Source organism: Podarcis muralis, chromosome 8, assembly GCF_964188315.1.
Source record: "Podarcis muralis chromosome 8, rPodMur119.hap1.1, whole genome shotgun sequence".
NCBI classification, from domain to species: Eukaryota; Metazoa; Chordata; class Lepidosauria; order Squamata; family Lacertidae; genus Podarcis; species Podarcis muralis.
Window position 1 is genome coordinate 72,023,726 of NC_135662.1, and position 20,855 is coordinate 72,044,580.

Below are 20,855 nucleotides of genomic sequence, written 5' to 3' on the forward strand. Positions count from 1 at the left end.
TTGGTTAAATGAATATTCTAAAATGTAAAATAGAAAATTCATATATATGAACCTGCAACCTTGGCATTATCAGCACCACACTCTACCCAGCTGGGCTATGCAAGTTCAAATATAACCAAAGTTACGGAAGGGTGCAGAGGGATGTGGGGAGAAGTGTTGAGCTTCAGCCTTTTAGGGAGGGCTCCTGGGTGGGCATGGAGCGAATCTGTTCAATTTAGGTTCATCCATTAATGTCATATCATAATCACGTAGAACCTATCTATAGGACAACAAGAAGTTCAACAATAGGCAGCTGCCAAAGGTTTGATTGACCACTATCTTTTAACAAAGATAGTTGCATTTTAGGGATTCTAAACTATCTTTTAACAAAGATAGTTGCATTTTAGGGATTCTAATACCATTGTGAGCTAGTGTTGCCAAAGAAGTTAACGGACAGGAGAGCACAGATTGGAGTTCCAATTTGACAATTTCCTAACAAATATTTTAGGAACAAGTAAAGACATGTCTTTGGGATGCAGCGCTTGACCCTGTATATCCAATATGGCAAAAAACAAAGGCCACCTTCCATTTCATTAGTCCTTCCATTTACATTGGCTTTGTATCCTGCGTTGGATTTTGCTGGAACTTTGCATCCCAGAAACTCTCTCTCTTAGAAAGTTTGCTTCTTGTCATGTTGTATTTCTTCCGATGCATATGATGTCCTCTTTTGCCATTTAAAGCACCCTGGGGAACTAGTATTCCACCATTTCTGTGGTTTCGAAAACGGCCATTGCATTAGCCTTTAAGTGCCTCTTGGTAACAAGATTAATAAAACACTGGGTTACTTGTAAGTCAAATCAGGTGGAAAACATTTCAAGTAAAGACTGCAGTATTTAATATGTAAGTGCCAATGGTGCAGATCCCCTAGTCTACATGATGAATGTTCTCAACGACCTTAAATACAAAAGTTAAAGGTAAGGGTAGTTGGTGAGGGGCAGAGGAAAACACGTTTATCTGCACAATTCATTTTTCCCGAGCATTTCATGCTGAATATATTTTACAAAGCTCTGATTAGGTGACAGTTTCTAGATAACCTTTATACTTGCCACATCAGCTGTTTGTTTTATGCTTGGGGGAGCTAACCAATTTGCTGTAAGATTTTACAGCTATTCTGCCAGGAACAATGTGAAATCTAATGCAAACAAAGGGAACATTTTTAGCTTGCAATTATATATCTGTAACTGTATTGCACTCTCTCTCTCTCTCTCTCTCTCTCTCTCTCTCTCTCTCTCTCTCTTTCTCTCTTGCTGTTTCCTTTTCAGATTTTGGATATGCCCAGACGAGAGATGAGCTGGTATAAACAGCTTGGCTTCACGTTCCACTGAAGAATATCTAGAGCTCAGTTGAAGGCAAAGTGTCCAACTTGCAGCCAAAGGCACTTGAGAAGACAGTCAGCAGAGGAGAACCATGATAATACAACAAGGCTTGCTGGTGGTACTACTCTGGGTGTGCCTGCTCCACCCCTGCTTAACAGCAATGGTATTCAGCAGGACTACGGACCAGCAGCCCAAAAGTTTTGCTGCACGTGGAGTAGGGAATGAAGGAAAAGCTCTGCACCGCCAGAAGCGAGGCTGGATGTGGAACCAGTTCTTCTTGCTGGAGGAATATACCGGCTCAGATAACCAATATGTAGGCAAGGTAGGCCATATGTATATCTTCTCCTATTCTTCTTATGCATTGCAGCGATTTAATGGTAGGAAATTATATTTGAGGACTTCATTCTCAAATATATAGAGACCTTTTGTTTGTTCTGTTGAAAAAATAAAACCAAAAGCTTTGGAAATGGGAGTATTGGATTGAAACACCCATGATCTAATGTGGATCAATAATTGTGTGATTTTTGACTTTCTGAATTTTTTTATTTGAATTTTGTATACAAAAAGCAGCATTTTTGAGTTATGTCTTAACTTTTATACTTTGTACACCTTCCTCTGGAACACAAACTATCCTTCATCTTCCAATATTGACTCTTCCTCTGATGAAAAAGGTGACCCTTGCTAACAAACCTGTTCAGAATTTTTGTTTTAACATGAAGTGAAAAATTGGATTAGTAATTTCATGAGTGAAAGAGTTTTATGTTCAGCTGAAGCATAGGCTTAAAAAAGGACAAAGCCTTATTCTCAAGTACTTTCTCCTGGTTTGAAAGAAAATTGCAGCTCTAGTGTAGTACTATAGATTTCCAAGTATTTTTTATAGGACCCTATCCTAAGTATCATTTATGTATCACAAAATCTGGCTGCAATAGGTGGCCATTTCAGTGATTTAATACCTGTAGCCAAACTGCATGTGACCTAGATTTATTTTTAAATTTGTGTAGCAGCTGACACCATCCCTACCACTCCATTATGACAACATGCCATACACTAGGAAAGCCCTGGTGGCAGTTCCTTGGAAAATTAGTTACCCAGACTTTCATAAATGGTGTCTATCGATTACCCTGCAATGAACAGGCCACAAACAAATACATGGTATGCTGTAGGGTTCATTCTTAATCAAATCAAAGTAACATTAAGGCTGAACAGACCTGGCCATTGTCCCTCATGAGCTCAGACAGGGGTAGCAACTTGAAAAAAATATTGGGGGGGCCCAGGTACACTGACATAACTGAGCACTTGACGTGGTGTGCACACTGTTGATGGATCTCAGCCAAAACTCTTGCTAAGGTAAAGGTAAAGGTACCCCTGCCGGTACGGGCCAGTCTTGACAGACTCTAGGGTTGTGCGCCCATCTCACTCAAGAGGCCGGGGGCCAGCGCTGTCCGCAGACACTTCCGGGTCACGTGGCCAGCGTGACGAAGCTGGTCTGGCGAGCCAGCGCAGCACACGGAAACGCCGTTTACCTTCCTGCTAGTAAGCGGTCCCTGTTTATCTACTTGCACCCAGGGGTGCTTTCAAACTGCTAGGTTGGCAGGCGCTGGGACGGAGCAACGGGAGCGCACCCCGCCGCAGGGATTCGAACCGCCGACCATGCGATCAGCAAGTCCTAGGCGCTGAGGTTTTACCCACAGCGCCACCCGCGTCTCTTTTGCTCTTGCTACCAGCTGCCAAATCGTACAATTCCAGGACGACGAACAGGAACAGAACTTGCTTGACTAGTAACTTGATTTTTACTTAGCTTTATTATATACAGCTGAGTAAAGCACAGCTTGGTACAAGTTACTGTATACACAGATTAGATTCAAACTTCTTTCCAAACTTCAACACTCCAGGACTCCAACAAGAAAACTGCTTTGTTATTCTGCTTATAAGGAAGAACTTAGCAAATCACCACCTGTTGCTAGGCTTGCTTTATCTCCAAGCAGACTCTCTCATGTACTCCATTTAACTTGGCTTGTTGCCAACCCACTAATTGTTCACTCCAAAAGCTGCTAGAAAACCAAATTCTCAACACACACACCATTTAAATGGTAATGTCCATCAACTTGGGGGGCAGCCTCCTCAAATATTTTATTGGGGGGTGAAGGGACCTCAGCCCCTAAGAGTTTGCTCCTATGATCTCAGTGAGCATAGTTCTCAGCAATATGCTTGTTTTTCTGTGCAGTACATTTAGCGATTTCTGATTGGGTGAGTCAATATGGAAAGGCTTCGCTGGAGGAGAAAGTCTGAAAACTACTACACTAGAAGTGCAGAGAGGCCTGTAGCTTACATTACCCAAAGTCCTGTCAGTGCGTAATCTTCCATAGTAGAATGTCAGATAAAATCCATGCTTGGAAACACTCGGAGATGATACATAAGTGATTCTATGTCAGAAGTGGCCGTGTGTATCTTCCCTATGGATAAATCCCTAGATTCTGGAGATGACTCTTGCATATCACTGTCAGGAAGATCTAAGAGACACCACTTCCAATGTTACAGTAGAAATGCACACAAACACTTGTGAGTTACTTGTGTGTCCTATGAGGGTGCATTTCTTGTAGCAACCATAAGTTGCCCTCGGGGCCACAATTATGGCATCATGAAATCTAGGAGAGGATTCCACAACTAGATTGGGACTGTGGGAACCAGGGATTTCTTTCAGCCAAAACTCACCAGAGCTCAGCTCCAGCACCTCTCAGGTGGGCACCATTGCCAATCTATGAGAACAAGGGAGAAGTTCATGGTAAGCTCCGGCACATCTTTATCTTGAAAAATATCTCTGGATGGAACTCTTTTGATATTAAAATACCTTGTTGCTGTTGTTTAGTCCGACTCTTCATGATCCCATGGACCAGAGCACGCCAGGCCTGTCTTCCACAGTATTTATAATACCTATTTCCACAGTAAATACTTACACAAGTATTTATAATACCTATTTGGAATCAAGTAGAAGGACTGGGTCCCAGCATTATGCAGAGAATATTGATGGCCTAATTATATAATATCTAGAGAAATCTCTATACACGTTGGCAAAGGGATATTTCAGGGGAAGAAATGAAAAGTCATTGTTTTTTTTAAAATAATAATAATAATACAAGAACATGTTCGGAGATATTTCATGCTCCTATAGCCTGATCCTAACCATGTTAGCAGGTCTTGATGAAGACTGTCTGACTAAAACAGTGATGTTCTCTTTTTCATATATTGGGTTTGTTGCTCAGCTGCGTAGACTCAACACAAAGATCAGAATTAGTTATTATAGTGGACTTGCTGCCTGGCTTTGTGGACATTTTCTCTATTTTTGCTGAGTTCAAGTAGATTCATGCTTCAAATCTATGTGCAGTTGGATTTCAGCCCCAATGAAATTAGTAGAAAACTTCCAGGGAATTGTGTTTTGGTACAGGGCCACTAGACCACAAAACAATTCAAATAGTTGGGGGAGCTATTCACACAGATCTATGCCTACAAATTAGTGTGCCATTCTCAGCATCAGTGACTCATTTGGAGCCATTCAGGGATAGCCAGAAGGCTTTGTGCTCCTGTGCAAATTTTCTAGCTGAGGTTATTCAAGCGCATTCAAACTCTGGCATTTGAAACAGGAGATCTCTCCTTCCTCAAACCGTTCATCTCTATTGTTAATTAGCAAAATATTTTTGCATCTATGAATGGAGATATTATATTTTATGCCTTTTGATAAGCAGCAGATTCCCTTGGAAGGGAGCAAAAATAGATAAATATGGATTTGCAATAAGTCATATAACAGTGGAAGCTAGCCTGAAAGCATTCCATTTATGCCACATTACCCTGACTAAACATCCACATTGCATTATGTTGCTTTGCTCCAGAGCAGACACTCAACTCAAATAACCTCACATAATGTAATGTAACATGCCATATTGCATATGCTTTATTAATTCAGATAGACCAAATTGAATAGTGGGGGGGGAATCATTTTGTCCTCTTTGGCTAAGGAAGCTCATAAAAATCAATTTATTGAGTACTCCAGAGCTAAAACATAAGATCTGACAATGTTCAAAACACCTTTGAGGGTGAACAGCTGCAAGAGGAAGGATTTTCAGCAGGTAACAGGAGTGGAGTTCTGATCTGAGTAAGGGAGCACATTCCAGAATTGGGCTTTTTCTTCAGATACAAGTGGCCAACGAAAGCATGATCTTTTTTTAAAAAAAAAAGTATGAATACAGAATGTGTACAGTGGTACTTTGGCTCTCGAACTGAATCCATTCTGGAAGTCCGTCCGAATTTGAAAACGTTTGAAAACCAAGGTGCGACTTCTGATTGGCTGAGTGGCCTCACAAACAATGCCGACAGCTGAAACAGACATTCAGCTTCTGAAAAACCTTCGCAAACCCAAACACTTACTTCCGGGTTTGCGGCGTTCGGGAGCCAATTTGTTCGTCAACTAAGCCATTCAAGAACCAAGGTACCACTATACTTTCGTCTTAAATATATTGTTAAACTATGCACTATAAAACAGTTGGATAATATAGGCAAAGGAGGTAGAAAATACAAGCCTTGACTTGGCCCATGCAATGAATTTGAGCCGTTTTCTTATCACGTCTTCCTTATTTTTGCCCTGCCAGAAGATCACAATGTGGTGAGCCACACTTATTCCTAGGAATGGTTGCAAAATCCAAGCCAACTCTCACCGCAATTGAGTGGAGTTCATGGTTTGACAGCTTTAACACGTCCAATGAGGCCAATGAACAAGGACCCTGGGGGATGATTCCCGCAAATGTAATAGAACTAACCACAGAAGTGCCTAAAGGATAACATATTGTGTGTAAATGTTAATGTGTTTGTAAGTGTTCTACAAGGGGCCTTCAGTTTCCCATCTATAAAGCGTACTCGGAGATAATGAGGCGCTGGGGTGCAAAGAAGAAGGAAGGAAGCCGAACATTTCTCATTCATTAACACCAAACGAACATGGCACTAGATAGCGGCAAAATTCTCAAAGGCCACAGCTTATTTGTAAGTGAAAGTTGGTGTTAGTAATCAACAATTCTGATCGACACTTCCTACCCAAGATCTAAAGTGACTTCTTCTTCCTATTTGGTTGTTTGCAGCTTCTTTTAGAAACTTGGTTGCATGGATTTTACTTTGAGGAAAAATAACAAGGAACAAAAGCTCTTGGCTGATGGCTTCATTTATTAACAATTATTTACTTGCCTTCGTTTGTTCTTTTTAAGGATGCTTTCCAAATTACCCCCATCATTTCCCTGACCAGAATTTTGGATACCAAACTACCTGTATATGGAAAAGCATTGTCAATCTTTGGGGTTCATTTGTTTATTTTTCTCCCCAAACTTTCTTGAGACTACTGGGCACTTTCCTGCAGACAAATATGAGCAAGCTGAATGCAATTACCACACAAAGGACAATTGTTGTCATCATGCAATGTCATCATATATTTGTTTTGTGACTTAATCTTTTGCACATCTACTGAGAAGTAAAACCCCACTGAGTTCACTAAGGTACATTCCAAGCAACAGTGTATTGGAGTGCAACAAGGTTACTGTGCAACAAGGAATCATTGATGATGAAATCACATCATGATTGTTGTTTTTTTGTGGGTGAATGCGCATATGCACAATGCTCACATTGGACACTGCCAACTCATGGAACAATAAGGAAACAAAACAAGGGGCCTTCTGGCGGATCCCTCACTGCGAGAAGTGAGGTTACAGGGAACCAGGCAGAGGGCCTTCTCGGTAGTGGCACTCGCCCTGTGGAACGCCCTCCCATCAGATGTCAAGGAAATCAACAACTATCTGACTTTAAGAAGACATCTGAAGGCAGCCCCGCATAGGGAAATTTTTTAACGTTTGATGTTTTATGGTGTTTTTATATTTTGCCAGAAGCTGTCCGAAAAGGCTGGGACAACCCAGTCAGATGGGCAGGGTACAAATAGTAAAAATCACCATCCTCAGCGACTAAGCACTGTTGCTAACATGGAGGGGGGTGGGAAGGTGTCAGGAAGGGCAGTGCAGTTCTGATGCAGTAGCAGAAATATCAGACTGGCTCCGCTGCTGCATTTACACTGCACCAACCTCCCTGCTGTTTGGCCCTTCTCACTCTTCCTTCCTGTGAGCAGCAGTGATTCGGCTGTCAATAATAATAATAATAATTTATTATTCATACCCTGCCCATCTGGCTGGGTTTCCCCAGCCACTCTGGGCGGCTTCCAACAAAATATTAAAATACAATAGTCCATCAAACATTAAAAGCTTCCCTAAACAGGGCTGCCTTCAGATGTCTTCTAAAAGTGTGGTAGTTGTTTTTCTCTTTGACATCTGGTGGGAGGGCGTTCCACAGGGTGGGTGCCGCTACTGAGAAGGCCCTCTGCCTGGTTCCCTGTAACTTGGCTTCTTGCAGCGAGGGCCCTCAGCACTGGATCTCATGAGTTCAGATGAGCACCCCACACACTACACTGTCCGCTACCGATGCAAACTGATATGTGCACATGGATTTGAGGACTGTGCAAAATGTCATTTGTTAGGCCATATCCTTGCATTCATGTCCTAATCCAATGGATTCAAAACAAGGTGTTTGAGGAATGCTGGGGTGTTGTTGTTTTTTAGAAGCTCATTGGGCTTCTACATAATACCAGCAATGGGCAATATGTGTCTCTGAAGACAGCTTTCTCAGACCACCAATTCTTCCAGACACTGTTATTCTGGGGAACATTTCATGCATTCTAGACTGTCCACATAGCTCAGTAGTGAGGTACATGCCCCAGACATTTTCATTCCCGAAGAGACATCCAAATAGTGCCCCCTGAATAATTTTTAAAAATTGCTGTGGTAGTCTGACATCAATTCTTGCCTTCCTCTATCTCCCCTCTCCTGCTGCCTGAAGAAAGTTGCTTCGCCTTGTTTCATGACAGAACCAGACTTTTCAGGCACTAGAAAACTTGAGAACCATGTTCCTCACAGATGTTTAGCATTGAGAGCTTCAGTTGGAAGGATGAGCTAAATCCTGGCCTCGTCCCTTGATAGTGTGTGGTCAAATCTTGACAGGATCTGGGTCATTCGGCCAGTTTAGGAGAAGCGAGGGAAGTGATAAGGGACAGAACTGCTGCAGGGGTACAGAATCAGTTCCCCAGATTATTTGGGGCTGTTTTTGCTTTAAATGTGCTTTAAATGGATGGTTGTATGCAGAGTGAATGTGCCTGTGGATACATATTTTTTCTGCCTTCCACAGGGACATTCAGTTGACCCAGGTTGGCTTCACGAACAGTGCTAAAGTCTAGAAGCACAAGCTATTGTCCAAGTAAAAGATTTCAAACTTAAAGGCTGTGTAGAGCAATACAAGTCAATTAAAAAGAGAGAGAGAGTAGAGTTCTAGAAATATGATATTCATCAGTTCAGCTGTGAGTTGATTCTTTTCTTTGTAAATGAAAATCGATATATTTAAATATGCTTCCCCAGCTAATGAAAACAGTGATGAATCTGTAGGGCATATACATGTAGGAGGTATATTGGATTTTATTATTGGACTATAACTTTTATAGCAATATCTGTCATTGGATGAAGGGGCGGGGGACATTCCAAGAATTCATAACTGACATAGCAGATATATTCTGTTCATAAGCATGAAATTGTTTACCCTAAGATGTGCCATGACAGTGTCAGAATAGCTGTTTTGAGGATTATAGCTGAACAGCACAATCCTGTGGTCCCTGGAAGGACATCCCAGGATCCAGAAAATTCTGTGAATCATTATCTCCACAAGAGGTTTGTCCCAAGAAGCCATAGTGAGGCATTCTGAGGACATGTCAGGAGCAGATGGGAAGTAGTCTTTGACCCACTAGATTGAGGCCACTTTAAGTTCCCCGCAATGCTCCTGGAATAGGAGCAAAGTATATTAGCCCTGGGACTGGCATACTTATTTTATTGATTGATTGATTGATTGAGTTTATATACTGCCCTATACTTGGAGGTCTCAGGGCAGTTCACAAGAAAAATAGCAACATATATAATCAGAATAAAAACAACAACCCAACCAACAACCCAAAGGGATATATTTTAATAGGGTACAGGATGTCAAACAGATCAACCAGAGGACTGGTTAAAAAAGAACTTTTTTGCCTGGCACCCAAAGGTTTATAATGAAGGCGCCAAGCGAACTTCCCCAGGGAGAGCATTCCACAGATGGCTGGGGTATACATAAATTATTATTATTATTATTATTATTATTATTATTATTATTATTATTATTATTTCTTGTGTTGCCACCTTCCGGACCTCTCGAGGAGGAGGCACACAAAGGAGGGCCTCAGAAGATGATCTCAGGGTCCAGGTGAGAGCCAGTGTGGTGTAGTGGTTAAGAGCGGTAGTCTCGTAATCTGGGGAACCGGGTTCGCGTCTCTGCTCCTCCACATGCAGCTGCTGGGTGACTTGGGCTAGTCACACTTTTTTGAAATCTCTCAGCCCCACTCACCTCACAGAGTGTTTGTTGTGGGGGAGGAAGGGAAAGGAGAATGTTAGCCTCTTTGAGACTCCTTAAAGGGAGTGAAAGGCGGGATATCAAATCCAAACTCCTCCTCCTCCTCCTCCTCCTCTTCTTCTTCTTCTTCTTCTTCTTCTTGTAGGTTCACAGGGAAAGAGGTGGTCCTTGAGGTATTGCAATCCTGAGCTGTTTAAGGCTTTATAGGTCAAAACCAGCACTTTGAATTGGGCCCGGAAACTAATTGGTAGCCAGTGCAGTCGAACCAGGATCGGTGTAATATGCTCAAACCGTCTGGCTCCAGTGAGTAACTTGGCCACTGAATTCTATGCCTTTCCCATTGGGATAACTGGCAAAGTAAAGATTCTTTAAAACTGGGGGAGGGGGTGAAAGGAGGAAGAATGTGTGAGTGGTAACACATTATGAAGCAGTGCTAGAGCAAGAATGTCTCAGGTTAAGTTCCTAGCATCTTTAGGTAGGATTAGAATGGACTCTCTGTCTATAAAACCTTAGAGAGCCACTGTGAGTCAGAGGGCACAACACAGAACTAGATGGACTTACTGGCATGGTTTGTTATAAGGAAATAATCAAAGAAACTCTAGAATTGAAAAAAAGGAGAATCTACCATCTCTCAGTACAATTTGTGATCCGCTTTGAAAATACAGTTTTTAGAAAGGACTTGAATCCTTGAACCTTATCTTGCATCCGTAGTATCTCTCAAACTTTGTCAAACTGAGACTTTCCCCTCAACACTGATTAAATATAGAGCTAGGAATCTAGTTAATTTCTTATTGAAATCTGATATTTAAGATCCATTTATGAAACCTTTGCCCAAAGCGTTTTGTACATTGTGAAAAGGTACGCCGACTCTTGAGGGAAATGCTTAAAAGCAATATATTCTGCATCCTCTGACTACTCACTGACTTTGAGTGTAGGAAGCACATTTTGCAGTGCAAACATAATAATACCAAACTCTAATATAGCATAGAATCCTTTTGCCCTTCTTGCTGCCTGTCCTTAAACAGGTTTTGTGCAATAAAAGTCCCCGAGACATTTACGTAGCAGCAAAGTTCCATGACGTTATGCAGATCTCCAAAGAGTGCTGGCACCATCTTGTTTTATCATAGAGCCATTGGCAACTAGGCTTCCTAGTTACTTGGGTCAGCTCTTACCTGTGAAACCAGACTGGATTATTATTTTATAAAGAATACCTTTGGCCACCCTAACCCTAACCCTCATAATTTTTGGAGAATTTATTGCATTTCATTGTCAAGTACGGGAGTTCCCCTCTCCCTTCCGGTGGCTCACCGATAAGAATGAATGAGCATTTGGTAGATTTATAGTCCTTTTATTGCAGCATTCTGTTACAAGCACAAACAGGTAACCCTCCGCGAGTTGCCTACTCTGACTCCTCCCCACTTCCTCAACAAGAAGTGCACCAATGGGAAGTTCCTCCCCCCCCCCCGTGTCTCCTTTGTTCTCTGACTTGCTCGGACCTCCGAGTTTGGGGGGAGGGAGGGGTTCCCCCCTCTTGATTGATGTACCTCCTAGCTGCTCCCTCCCTTCTGGTTGCTTAGCTACTATCTCAAAGCTGGGTAGCTCCTCTCTCAACTGTGCAGCTTCTGTGTCTGCCTGTCCTGCTTCTGGAAATGCTGGCAGCAAAGGGGGGGGGGATGAATATTCGTCCTCCTCTTCTGTTGGGAGCTGATCTCCCTGCAATTGCACCCCCCAATCTTCCGATTCATTTATTTGTTGTATTTAGCAGTCACTTCCTGCAATAAGCCTTCAGGCAATTTACAACAGTAATATAAAACAAAAAACAATAATCACTGAAGTTCAGTGGTAGAACATCTGCTTTAATCCCTGGCGTCTCCAGGTAGGGCTGAATATAAATTTATTTATCCATTAAAAATGGATATTTTTCATGCATGAAAGCCTAGTGTGTAAACTATACTGAGCGAAATGGACCCACGATTTACCTCAGTATAAGCCAGCTTCCTAGGTTCTAGTTTTTAAAAATAGCAAAACCCAGCAAAATATGAACAATTCACAATAATGATCAAGCCTAGCAAAAAATATGTGCCAGAAAAATATTTAATCATACAGAAAGAGAAAATTATTATAAATTAGTTTGGAGATGGTATTTAACACCAGTCGGATGAAATCAAATAAACAATGAATATTTGGTGTTATGTTGGAGGGGATGCCAGGAAACCGGGACTTGTGTACACATGCAGTAGGGGTGTGAATATGTGCAATTTTTCTGGCAAAAGGTGTTTAAAGAGAGAACAAAAATCACTGGATTAAAGCTGACCGAAAGTCCAGAGGTAGCATTATGAAGGACTTGCTCACAAATTTATTGACAGCTGCACAAATTATGATAGCTAGGAAGCGGAAGGGACAAACAGAATATAAAATGGAAGGGTGGTACAAAGAGGTGTGGGATATAGCTATTAATGATAAATTAACATGTGCCATTAAGGTAAGAAGGGGAATACGCAGGAGAAATGATTTTGAGGAGATATGGAAGGTGTTTGTAGAATTTGTACTGTTAGGATCAAACCATCGCAAGAGGTGTTGAAATTTTGGGAGGTTGGATAGTTACAATGGAATTCACTCAGTGGTAGGGTGCACATTTTTATTCTTATTAAATTATGATTATTTATTTATGATAATAATAAATAGGGGGAAAGAGCAAAAAGTCTTGTGTGAAAGTTAAAACCAATTTAAAGGAGAACTATATTTCAATCCACAGATTGGTTCAGGAGGAGTGGATCAGGTGAGCTTGCTTGGGGATATGCAAAGATATTCAGATTCCCTGAACCTCCCTAGTTAGCATGTATGCTGAAACCACCCACTTATTTTCAGCACCATCGTACAAGCAGATCAAAAAATAATGGGCTACTGTGCCAGGAATAAAATTTATTGTTAATTCTGGTATCCTAACAAGGTAAGGAAGCAATCTGTCTGTTGGTTTCCACTGAGGAAAATTAGTTTAATGGGGTTTTATTAGTGCAATAATTTATTGGGGGCTAATAATGATGGTTTGTGCTCTTAGCAGGGTCAGTAAATCCGCAGGCGAGATTTGAGGGGCTGTGTTGCTCTGCTTTTTGAAGGTTCCCCAACCATGAACCCTATGTAGTTTTAGTTTGCATGCACACAGAATCTCTTTATAGAAATCATTCAGTACATCAGGGTGAGAGCAAGGCTAGCTAATGCTCTCCTCAGTGCATTTTTTCCCCTGGGGGTACTCAAGAGTATGCAGTCCTGGCACCCCCCCATGTTAAAAGTGTGGCATTTGCTGTCACAACTTCATGGTGAGCACCAGGGCTGTCTTAAGCATATCCGGCGCCGTGGTGCAAAGATCCGTCCAGCGCTCTCCCCCCTGTTTCCCAGAGTTGTTGACATTTTCCCAAGCCTCTGCGGGGATCACTCTCCTCCTGTGGAGGCTTGGGAGGCAAGCTGCATGCCCGCCAGCCATATGGGTGACGGGGCACAGCTGGCAGGCATGCAGGAGGGAAAGGGGAGGCCACTGGCAAAGCCGTGCAGCTCCCCCACTCGCTGGGGTGCCCCAAGAGGCTGGCACCCTGGCGCAATAAAGACGGCTCTGGTGAGCACCAGCACCATTTTTCCCCCTTTATAAAGAACACTGGTTTTCCTGCTCCTCCTCCTCCTCTTGTACACATTTGGTCTATCCAGAATGATCAAACGAAGAGGGTTTCCTTTCACATATCACCTGGCATGTTGTTCCAGCTTGCGGTTCTTTGGAGAATATTCATACTGCACGGCCTTTCACTTGACCTAAATCATTAAAAGGTAAACTAACTAACTCTCCCTCTCTCTCTCTCTTGGCATCATTCATAAAAAATAATGAGGTAGAGAGAGAGAGAGAGAGAGAGAGAGAGAGAGAGCGCTTCAGTAAGTGATCTCATTGGAAATTCCGCATTTATATTTCCTATGGCAGAAGGCGTGTTTCTGAATAATTAGGATTATGAAATGCTACCTGTGTTTGTGAAAATGTTGAAAGAACCTTCTGCTATTTCAATGCCCCCGACAAAGTGCTCAGAACACAGTTCCACTTAATTAAGACATTTTAGCCACTATAGTTTGAAAGGACAATTTTGCACGGCTTTTCTCAAAGTTGCAGAGCAAAGAAGACCGTTTGCTTGGGAATTCAGAGGGTTGGGGTTAAACAATAGGCTCTGCTGCCTTTTGTGGTTGTCGTTTGAACAATGTTTTTATGATTGTACTCAAATGAGGATTGCTTCAAACAATATGACTAACTTCCAACTAACTATTATGATGCTTAACGTTGGCTGGATTGGTCTTCCAGATTGGCGATTGTGGTGGAATAAAACCCATCCCACTCAGGAAACAACTTTGGGGAAAGTTATTGTTTTCTTGAATGCCAGCTGTACATTCACAAGACAATGCCGACTTTGAATTCTGGTCCATAATGGGTGCTGCCACGAAGTGATGCCATCGCTGCTGTTTACCAGGCCCCATAAACCTTAGGGGTGCGCTCCACTGCAATAATTCCTGCAAGCTCTCTGGTATCACATCCCATTCCCCGAATCACAGAGGAATGAGAAGTAATAGGAAAGATGCCAGAATTGTGTTGAACATTCTCATTGCATGGTCCAAGTACGCATGGGGCAATGTACAATTTAGACTCACACATACTATGACGTAAGATCCCTTGAGCTTAGTAGTATTGATTTATAACTAAACACATACAGAATTGTCTTTTTAATCTTATGCGCTGTGGGTTAAACCACAGAGCCTAGGACTTGCCAATCAGAAGGTCGGTGGTTCGAATCCCCGCAATGGAGTGAGCTCCCGTTGCTTGGTCCCTGCTCCTGCCAACCTAGCAGTTCAAAAGCATGTCAAGTGCAAGTAGATAAATAGGTATTGCTCCGGCGGGAAGGTAAACGGTGTTTCCGTGCACTGCTCTGGTTCGCCAGAAGTGGCTTAGTCATGCTGGCCACATGACCTGGAAGCTGTACGCCGGCTCCCTCAGCCAATAAAGTGAGATGAGCGCCTCAACCCCAGAGTCAGCCACGACTGGACCTAATGGTCTTGGGTCCCTTTACCTTTACCTTTACCTTAATCTCAATTAGAAATAATGTGGCAATAAGCAGAATCTTCCTTTGAAAACCAAGGATCCCTGGTTCTTACTATGTAGTATTAATTATAGCTATTGTTAATAATTCTTGGACTTTTAAATTACTTTCTGGAAAGGGAAATAGAGAGTTTCCGTTTGGTGAGCACATGTCGTCTTGTTTAAGAAATACAACTGGAAGTGAGATTTATTTACTGCTTATTTGCTACATTGGTATCCTGTCTTTCCACGAAGAAGCTCAGGGCTTGACGTACATATTTCACAGTTGCCGTTTTATTCTCACAACAACCCTATGAGGTAAGATAGGTTGAGAGTGAGTGATTGGCCCAACGTCATTCAGTGAGCTTCCTTGCTGAGTGCGGATTTGAACCCTGATTTCTCAGGTCGTAGTCCAGTGCTCTAACCACTACTCCACACTGGCTCACCAGACTGGTTGATGACCTGTCCCCCTCTCTCACTGTCAATGGAAACCAACAAATAACAATAATTTATAATAATAACTGTCAGAGCTGCTCCCCGATCCCAGCTCACAGAGGATCACGCTAGCCAGCGTTCGCTTTATAAAAGTCTTTATTGAGTTACAGTTTCCATTTCCAAGCTGCTGCGTGCAACTCTACGTCTTATGGCTAGACCGGCGAAGCTCCGTCTGAATCTCCGCCCCTCGTACACCAACTTAATATCCTCGCCTTACTCCACCTTTTCCGCCTGACCGTCCTTCTCTGGGTCCCTCTGCCCCCCGTGGTCTCCTCCCTCCGGGACTCCTCTGACGCTGACCCCCCGGACCCTCCTGTCTCCTTGTGTCGGGCTTTAGGACCTGGCTCCCTTTCCGGGCTGCTTACTGCGCCGCCTTCCTGTGCATTTGAACTTGGCGCGCGCGCCCAGCCTTCCACTTTCCGCTTGACCGTTTCTTCGCTCCCCGATGGGGGTGTGGTCACTCCTGACTCATGCCCTCCTCCCTGCTGCGAGCTGCCAGGGCTCGATCCCTGACGTCCTTCCTCTCCACTGCGCTCTGGTGGGGACGCTGGCCCCGATTTCCAACTGCTGCCCTCTGAACCCCCGCTGGTCCCTTCCTCCTGGGGTGTCCCCCTAGGCCCCCCCTTTGCTCTGGCCACTGGCGCTCCTTTCTGTGAATCTTCCGATTCACTGGAAAGACTCGGAGATCTCGGGTCGTCGTCATCACTCATCCTTTCTTCGGACTCCTCCCCCTCGCTCTCTGTTTCCTCCCTTGCCCTCGCCTCTGCTCCTGAACCCCTGACAATAATAATTTCTTATTTATACCCCGCCCATCTGGCTGAGTTTTCCCAGCCACTCTGGGTGGCTCCCAACAGAATATTAAAAACACGATAAAACATCAGACATTAAAAACTTCCCTAAACAAATAGAAAGAGAACCTGCCCAACTGACGCTGACACAAAAACCTCACAAATATACCAATTTTGAAAAAAGAAAAATAATACGTAGGTTTAGCTCCATCTCTCTCCACCCCCACCTCTCTTCCCCTTCAGCCCTATACTAGATACAACATTGTCTAATATTGAACATAATTATGATTATGATCTGAAAAAAAGAAGAGAGACATTGCACGTTCTTTTGTAATTCAAGGAAATCTTTAATAAAAAAGATGTTTTTAAAAATACAGAGAGAAAGAGTTGCCCTGGATAAGCCTGGTGTTTAAGCACTTGCCTAGTAGTGTTAAGAAACTTCATGCACACAAGCACATGACAGTGGCGGACTTTGGGCTTGCAAATTTCAGTGGTGCCCCATTCGATGCAAAAAATAGGCGCCCCCACCTCTTGTGCTCTATTCTGCAACTTTGTTTTGGCGCCCCCTGCAGGGTGGCACCCGGAGCAACCCAAAACCACCTCTGTACATGAAACTCCATGCTTGTTCCATCTCTCCTCTGTCTGCACCCAGAATTGAAGCCTGTGATAGGAGCTTCGTCCTAAGCAATCAAAAGCCTTGAGGGTATCTTGGGACATAGTTGTCAGTGGGAGTTGAATTCCTTTGCTATGTTCAATCAGATTCAATAATTTCCTAATGGGGTCTGCTACACTATTGCAACCAGGGACAAAGCCTGTCTGGTGCTATTAATTTGTGCAGGAATTTTTTTTTAGGCAATTAGCCTAGATTGATGTGAATATCTTGTTGTCTTGGTTTATCAGTGAGATCGGGCAGTATGATGTGTAGGAAAGCATCAAACAGCAGCCAATGAAGGCAGAAGCCAAAATTTTGTGCCTCATAAATAAGAAATCTTCTGTTATGTTAATCAGAATACACACACACACACACACACACACACACAGAGAGAGAGAGAGAGAGAGAGAGAGAGGCTGCTAAGCTGGATGTCGTGATGGGAGTTGTGGTCAGTTTGAAGATTTCCAGAAGCTAGTAAGCAACAGTGGGCTTCTTCGCACTTTTTGTGCTTCTTACAAGCAGTCTCAATTATTCCCCCGCAGTACAGACTCACAAGGCAAAGGATAATGTGCAAAGCAAGTAACCATGGTTGCTATCAGCAGCAATTCTCAGTATTTCCAGAATGCCTGATAATGAAGAAAGTGTCCCGGGGAGCTAGTTGCTAATTCATTCGACTCCAAGCACTGAGAATTTTAGGGTGCTCTGACATAAACTGGACTCGTGGGCTTTAATTAGGGTAGACAGTAGACCGATCAGCTACGTTTTTACTACTGAGAAACGCCAGCGGAGTCTCCCTTGCCATCAGGTGGCTTGCTCCGTACAGACCTTTTTGCAGGAATCTTTTTTTGAAAAGTTCCTGAGCCCGCCCACCCGCAGCCCCCATTGTGGCATTGATCTGCCATGGCTGCTTCTCACATCTAAATGAGACAATTGGTGCAGCCGAGTGCCAGCAAAGAAATGGAATCTCATTGATCAGCTGGCCGGGAGAATTAGAGTAGGGGCAGTGTAAGCAATGGGCATCTTTCCACAAGACACACAAGAGGATCATTAGTGAGATGCACTTAGCTACTGTTGCGCTGGGAAACAGCCAGACTCTCCCTTGCAAACGATGTGAGACTATAGGCAGTCTCTTTTTCCCTTTTCTCCCTTTCAGGGAAAGAAAACACTATGTAAAACCGTATTCATGGCTTAAATCAATGTCTTGGGAAACAAGTTTCTCTTTCTGAGTCGGTGGCTCCCCATCGCAAAAGCTTTCCCTTGCCCTCTACAAGAGAGGATTAAAATGGGATAATTGGTATTCAAGCGGCGGCTAATGGAGGAGGGGAGGGGGAAAGCAAAACATCCATTGTGATACAACTATCAATAAGAAGAAGAAGAAATAAAATAATAATAGAGAGAGGTCATCCAAAATGGTTGTTCTAAGTTATATTTGGCTGCAATAGCTGCAGCTCAGTTATTTGAGTAGCGATTTTAAATCCGGTGCTTAAGGGCCATTCCCCCCCCCCCTCTTTCCTTCTCAAGCATTGTTGACCTTTTAAATCGCCTAGTTATTTGGGCATTTGGGATGAGTGTGGGCTGTTTGATGGTGGGGCGGTGCGGGGGGAAATCAGCGACTTACATATCCCTTGTGGGTATTTGACTGCAACGCAAAAGTTGAAGAATGAACGTTTCTTTGCTTCTCTTTTAAAAATAATGTCTCTCTGCTGGAAGCCTTGCTTATGTGTGTATGTTTGTCAGGATTCTTTTGTCCACGAAGCCTGGAAAAAAAGTTAACTAATGATTACAGCAGAGGGTTTTTGCTTTGTTTTGGGGGCTTGCTCCCAGCTGGCATATTTTCTGTTGTGATTCAAGGTATAATTACGGATCAAGTTCATTGTCCCTTCTGTACAGAACAGCATGGCTTATAATAAACATAGAGCCCCTAAGCTTCCCATGTTGTGTAAAATGGTTTGCACTAAAAGAAGGATCAGCAGATAGCAACCAATGGGCTGTATCCGGCACCTTGAAGGCAAGTGGCAGTAAGACGGTTGATTTGGACATACAGTGGTACCTCAGGTTAAGTACTTAATTCGTTCCGGAGGTCCGTTCTTAACCTGAAACTGTTCTTAACCTGAAGCACCACTTTAGCTAATGGGGCCTCCTGCTGCTGCTGCGCCACCGGAGCACGATTTCTGTTCTCATTCTGAAGCAAAGTTCTTAATCCAAAGTACTATTTCTGGGTTAGGGGAGTCTGTAACCTGAAGCGCATGTAACCTGAAGCGTATGTAACCTGAGGTACCACTGTATTGAAAATGAGTCCTTCAGTTGGCCTCCCCTAACCAGCAAGACTTAGAAAGGATGGGTGGCACAGAGAGAGAGCACATCAGCCCTTTTCTCAGGCATCTCATGCAAGTATGTCCATCATTTCCCAAGCTCTTTCTGTCAGATTGATGTTGGTTAAATGTTTTGATGGGGTTGGTGGTTATTTTAATTTGGGTATAACTGTAAACCGATTATGATTGTTGTTGCTATTATTATTGTTATTGGTTTTTATTGATTTATTGGTTTGTTTGTCACTTGTACAGTGTTACCTCGGAATCATGTTCCGCTCCCATTGATATAACTGGAGGAATAGGGCACATGCTCCCTTATTCCCCCTAGAAAACGATAAAGGTGCTTAGTGTTGTCTGAATCATTCCCAAAAGCTCTCTTTTCTTCTGACTAAATACGTAGCTATGTATATAATCCATATAAGAACTTTGAGAGTTGCAGTTTTATTTCATTAAAAGAACGCTCATGCCCATCATGGCTGAAGAAAACAGTTTAACCTTTCCTCTCAAGCCGTGAAGATTAGGAGCTTGTTTTAATGAATGAAATTCTCAAAGTGCAATGTAACATTCTCTATTAGATACCAGAAACAATAAAGATTGTTCTTCAGAGCATGAAAGCACAAGTGTGGGAGAGAGGGGGGAACTTAGGACGCAATTCTGCTGAAACTGAGGACTAAAATTAATTGAATAAAACATGGGTATATTGTTGTGAAGTATGTTTGTGGGTTTTTTGGAGGGAGGGAGGCTATATGCCTGACTTCCTTCTCGTCCCTGGAGCAAACAAGGATCCAATTGTTGGAATAGCCAGATAGGTTTTTTGGTAATGGCCCATAAGTATGAGTCATCAAGGTAACAAAGGAGATGGCTCTGTGCCAGAGATCAGATGGGTCGATCCCACTCCCACAACCGTCTGGTAGTTAGAAAGACAAAAGCCAGAGTTGAGGTGTGTGAACTAGAAGCAGGCTGCAGGCTGGGCTGCTGAGATACAGAGCCACATCTGATTTCTGCTAGGATTCAAAGCTATGGCTATGGGAGAAATAATACCTTTTGGTAGTATTAATGCTGGGATCCCTTCCATCGTAGGCTCAGGTTGCGCATATGTGTAAATAAGCCATATATCATAAAGGCACCACCGTTTCTGCTGTCCCTCATTCCAAGGAATCTGAACCCTGGGTAAGCACCTGGGACCCCTGGAATCTTGTCCAGTTCAGAGATCTGGGTAGCATGCAACATTGGCGTTAGAAGTGGGATTTGTGTTTCCTGGAGGGGGATCTTTGGGTGAGCTATGCCTGAGCCAAAATAGAGGGAGGAACAGAAAAACTCATAGAGCAATTCAGGTTGATACTCCAGTAACAGATGGTGCCAGCTGCTTAGGAATTGTTCTGGTGTGTGGGGGGCACAAAGAGAAACAAAGGAAAGAATGAGCAAGGCACTGAAACAGATAGTAAAAACACAATTGCACTTTTATCCAGTATGGTAACAGTTTAACTCACTCAACTGTCTTATAGTCAGAAAGACAAAGCCTGATTTCTATTGGGATCCAAGGCTGTGGCTATGGGAGAAGCAAGATCTTCTTGGGGTGTTAATGCTGGGGGTGATGTTCATCCATCATAGGCTCAGGTTGATTGTATGTATAAATAAGTCATATAC

The 20,855-nt window shown here is 43.0% G+C and overlaps 1 protein-coding gene across 4 annotated transcripts in view; it reads left to right on the plus strand.

Annotated features, from left to right (window-relative positions):
* The window catches only part of CDH10 (cadherin 10), a 128,176-nt gene that overhangs the window by 49,297 nt on the left and 58,024 nt on the right, over positions 1-20,855 (plus strand). For all 4 annotated transcript variants that reach the window (XM_028737928.2, XM_028737929.2, XM_028737925.2 and 1 more), the window contains one exon: positions 1,302-1,677. In XM_028737928.2, coding sequence (XP_028593761.2) covers positions 1,447-1,677 — 231 coding nt within the window. In that variant the 5' untranslated portion in view covers positions 1,302-1,446. The remainder of the gene's footprint in view (positions 1-1,301; positions 1,678-20,855) is intronic.